This window comes from Quercus suber, unplaced genomic scaffold (assembly GCF_002906115.3).
Source record: "Quercus suber isolate HL8 unplaced genomic scaffold, Cork oak 2.0 scaffold_221, whole genome shotgun sequence".
Taxonomy (NCBI): Eukaryota; Viridiplantae; Streptophyta; class Magnoliopsida; order Fagales; family Fagaceae; genus Quercus; species Quercus suber.
In genome coordinates, this window is record NW_027069679.1 from 346,700 (window position 1) to 350,815 (window position 4,116).

General features: G+C 37.0%; 1 protein-coding gene across 1 annotated transcript; it reads right to left on the reverse strand.

Moving 5' to 3' along the window:
• Nucleotides 1-2,199: 2,199 nt before the first annotated feature.
• LOC112004956 (dihydroceramide fatty acyl 2-hydroxylase FAH1) lies at nucleotides 2,200-4,116 on the reverse strand (the record flags this gene model as incomplete). Its single annotated transcript, XM_024037193.2, has 2 exons — nucleotides 2,200-2,954; nucleotides 3,823-4,116. Coding segments are annotated over 2 exons (561 nt in total), but the record flags the coding sequence as incomplete, so codon positions are not given.

Genomic DNA, 4,116 nt, shown 5'->3' on the forward strand with positions numbered 1-4,116 from the left:
ATGGGTGCTAAATTCAGGGTGGGGAATGGAAAAAATATCAAAATATGGCAGCATCATTGGCTGCCCATAAAGAATCCACAATTATTCTCTTCCCCAATCATAGAGTCTATGGAAAATGCCATAGTGGACTGCTTAATTGACAACAGCACGGGTAAATGGGATGATGAAATGATCAAAGGGGTGTTCATACCAGCTGAAGCGGAACTTGTTAGTAAAATACCACTACCTCGAAGCCAAACAGAAGATGTTTTGTATTGGCCATTCATTGTAGACGGGCAGTACAATTGCAAGTCTGGGTATAAGTTTCTCAAGGACTTTGAGGAAAATTCAGAGGTTAGCACTCTTTCGGAGGTGGATAAGAAAGTTTGGAAGTGTATCTGGTCCTTGGAAGTTTCAAACAAATATAAAAACATGTTGTGGCGTGCATGTAAAAACTCACTACCAACAAAACAAAATCTGGTTTGTAGAACCATAATTCAAAATCCCCGTTGTGACCATTGCTCCCTACAAGTAGAGGATACTTTGCATGCACTATGGAGTTGGCTGGGCTTGGATGAGGTGTGGGAAGGTGACAAATGGAATTTTTTATCAATGATGCATTTTGTTGATTTTAAGAAGTTGTGCAGCTGGATTCTTGTAAATGAGAAGCCAATGGACCGATTTGCTATCTAGGTGTGGAGTATTTGGAATCAATGAAACAAACTTAGGCTGAATCACACTTGCTGCCTTACCAAAGATCTGCAACAAATGGCAGAGGAGAGCTGGAACGAGATTCGAAGATGCAATCTCAGGCAGAATCGAATCACTTCAACACCGCATGCAAAGTGGACAACACTTGCACCAAACACTTACAAGATCAATTACGACGGTGCACTATCAAACGCAGACAACAAATCTGGAATAGGAGTAGTTGTTCGGGACTATCGAGGGGAGGTTATTGCGTCAGTTGTGTAGCAGCTGGATCAGGCATTCCAACTTGTGGAAATTGAGGCTATGGCAGAGTGTAAGGCAGTGGAGTTTGGAAGTGAATTGGAACTCCATAGAGCTATTGTTAAGGGTGACTAGGTGTTGGTTATGAAGGCCCTAAAATATAAGGATAATGGTTTAGCTCCTTATGCTCATTTGATAAACAGCATGTCGTTATTTTCCGGTTCATTTTCAAAATTGTCATACTCTCAAGTAAGGAGAGATGGTAACAAAGTTGGTCACAGTTTAGCTAGGCTAGCTTTGACATCACCAAGTTGTACTGTGTGGATGGAGTATGTTCTATCTCGCACTTTACCTTTTGTTCAGGCCGATTTGGCCGTTTTTTAGTTCTTTTCAATAAAAGTCTTCCTTCTCAACAAAAAAAAAAAAAAAAAAAATTTCTTGTGATAAAATCAATTGAAACTAAATGTGGGAGCCTCTCGAGGACCTTGCTCAACTCAGCTATTGAGCATATCTTTTGGGAAGCTAACATGTGTGGACACTTTGGCTAAAGTAGGAGTCTCCTCACAATCTCTTAACTATGTTATATTGTATTTGATAACTTGGCGTGTGTGATGGAACCTCTGTTGCCTTTTGGTAAAGGGATTTTTATTTTATTTTAGAAGAGATAAGGCTAAGTGTTTGTTTGAATACTGCTTATTACTAAAAATTGAAAATTTATTGTTGAAAATACTGTAATAAAATAATTTTTAAATTATAAATAATGCCCGTGAGACCCAGATTTATTGACTCTTACTACATTTTTCGTACTTGCGAGTTTTGTGAATAGTACACTGGACCAAAAAAAAAAAAGCAAAACTCATGCTCAAATGCACACTAAGCTATTTTGTAATAGAATGATTTGCTGTTAATGTATTATGTCTCTCTTGATACCAAAAAAAAAGACATGTACCTATAGGCTATAGGCTATAGGCATGGCATCTCACAAAGATGGTATTTTGTGTAACAGTTCACTCTCATATTATTGGGGGTGAGTTTCAAACGTGAAGTTTACTCTCATGTGAGAGGAATGTTACTTGTAACCATTACAAAAAATAATAAATGACATAATCTATTGATAACGTGTCTGGTTATCTGTACACTAATTGGCTTCCCAAATTACAAGGCAAACATCAGTCCCTCAAGGAAGGCAAGCATATCATAATGGAGGCAACCGATTGGTTAAATAGCTTACGGGAACTATGAACCCATTTTTTCAAAATTTGACAATGCTTTAGGCAACAACAATACTGATAACTTTAATATTTGCTTTGGTATCTATTCTTTTACACATAAGATTCACTCTGAGAATGGGGGTGTTCTGGGGAGCAATTATGAAAACAATCTGTTGACGCAATGACGCAATAGAATTTACCTCGTAATCACTCATGTATAGAAAAAAAATTCCTAAGAACAAATTACCTTTTTTTTTTTTTTTTTTTTTTTTTTTTTGCAACAATAGGAGACTTTTTCCTTCTTAAACAAACATGACATAGATTCCATTTATACAATACTTTTCCCCCTGAATGGAAGGAACACCCAAAAAACTGACTTGTCCACAACATGCAGGCATGCAGCTATCCAGGAAGGTATTTCTTGGATTGACATACTACATCAAATAAATAGACAGCAGATTAAAGAATATTTAGAGAGAAAAAAATGTTAAAAAACCCAGAAGCTCACTACTCGAAACCAATGAACAGATGCTTCATTGAGATGAATTATCTACTTTTCGCAGCAGCTTTCATTGTGGGAAGTGTTCCAAACACCTTGTCCCAGAATGATGATGTGATCCCAAAGCCTTGGTCCTGGATTCTGAAATGATGGTTCAAGTGGTATTTCTTGAGATCTTTAGGCACTTTGCTTGTTGGTTGACCATGGTGGACGTAGTAATGGGTGCAATCATATATCACATAACCCAGTAAACCACCTCCAAACAAAGCAGGAGTAGTTGTAGGATTAGACATGAGTTTGACCAAGTTCCAGAACTGGCAGCAATGGAAAGTAACAGTTGGAATCAGCAGACAAGAACTTTATACAATACATCAAATATGTGAAATTATGACAAAGACTTATCAGAAGTCTAAATGTGAACTACCTGGAACTTCATTTTGCACTCCAGAGATTAATTAAATATATACAAAGTCAGTAACAATATACAAAATAAGGAATAGTACACAAGTTTGTCTCGCCTTTTCTCATATAAAAGGATACTACAAACACATGTAAATACACGTAGTAAGTAACAATATTTTAGTCCAGACCCCCCCATAAAATTTATGTTCAATCATGATGGTGTTCATACATCGAAATTTCTTAATTTGTAGAATCCTGAATCTTCACCTATCTCAGGGTGCCACTAGTTAAAATACATTCACATGGAATTGGTTAGAAGGTCAGTATGTACACGTGGGAATACAGTACATGGATTTGGAACTAGAATTGGATTGGTTGCTATAGAATGTTTAAGTGGAAGACCAATATTTCAAGAAAAAAAGATCCAGTTAATTAAGTCTAAGGCAAGTCAATGAGCTCCAATGGCATGTCCTCTCCTTGTAAGAGAAAAGTGTAGGCTGAGATTGTGGATTCAATACCCACTGGGTGTGTGTGTGTAGCTCACCAATCAAAGAAAAATTAAGTCCAAGGCAAACTATATTAAGGCACATATTATACATGCAAGTTGTTCTTTCTGTCAATCAGAAAATATTAAGTTAAATGCTTCAAAATTTAATACATAATTAATTTTCTATTTCTATAACTAAAAAAGCAGCTCTTATTACCTATAAAAAAAATAACTAAAAAGGCAACTCCTTGAATTCTTATAAAAGGATATTGGATAAGGCAGAATAGACATACTGGAAATAAAAGGATAGCTGTTGCAGCCGGTGGGAAAACAAGTCTCAAGCCATCCATTGGGTGCTTGTGATGGCAGCCATGAAGAAGATAATGAATGGTGTTTCCCCAATAGCTCTTTGTATCGATGTGAAAAAGGAATCGATGCAATGTGTACTCGATAAGTGTCCACAGAAAAATTCCACAGACCACCAGGAAAGCTATATGAGGAAGCGATACGCCCATTTGAATAGACTTGGAGATGGCCCAGCATACAACTGGCAGCCAAATGACTGGAATTGCCCACCAAACACTAAA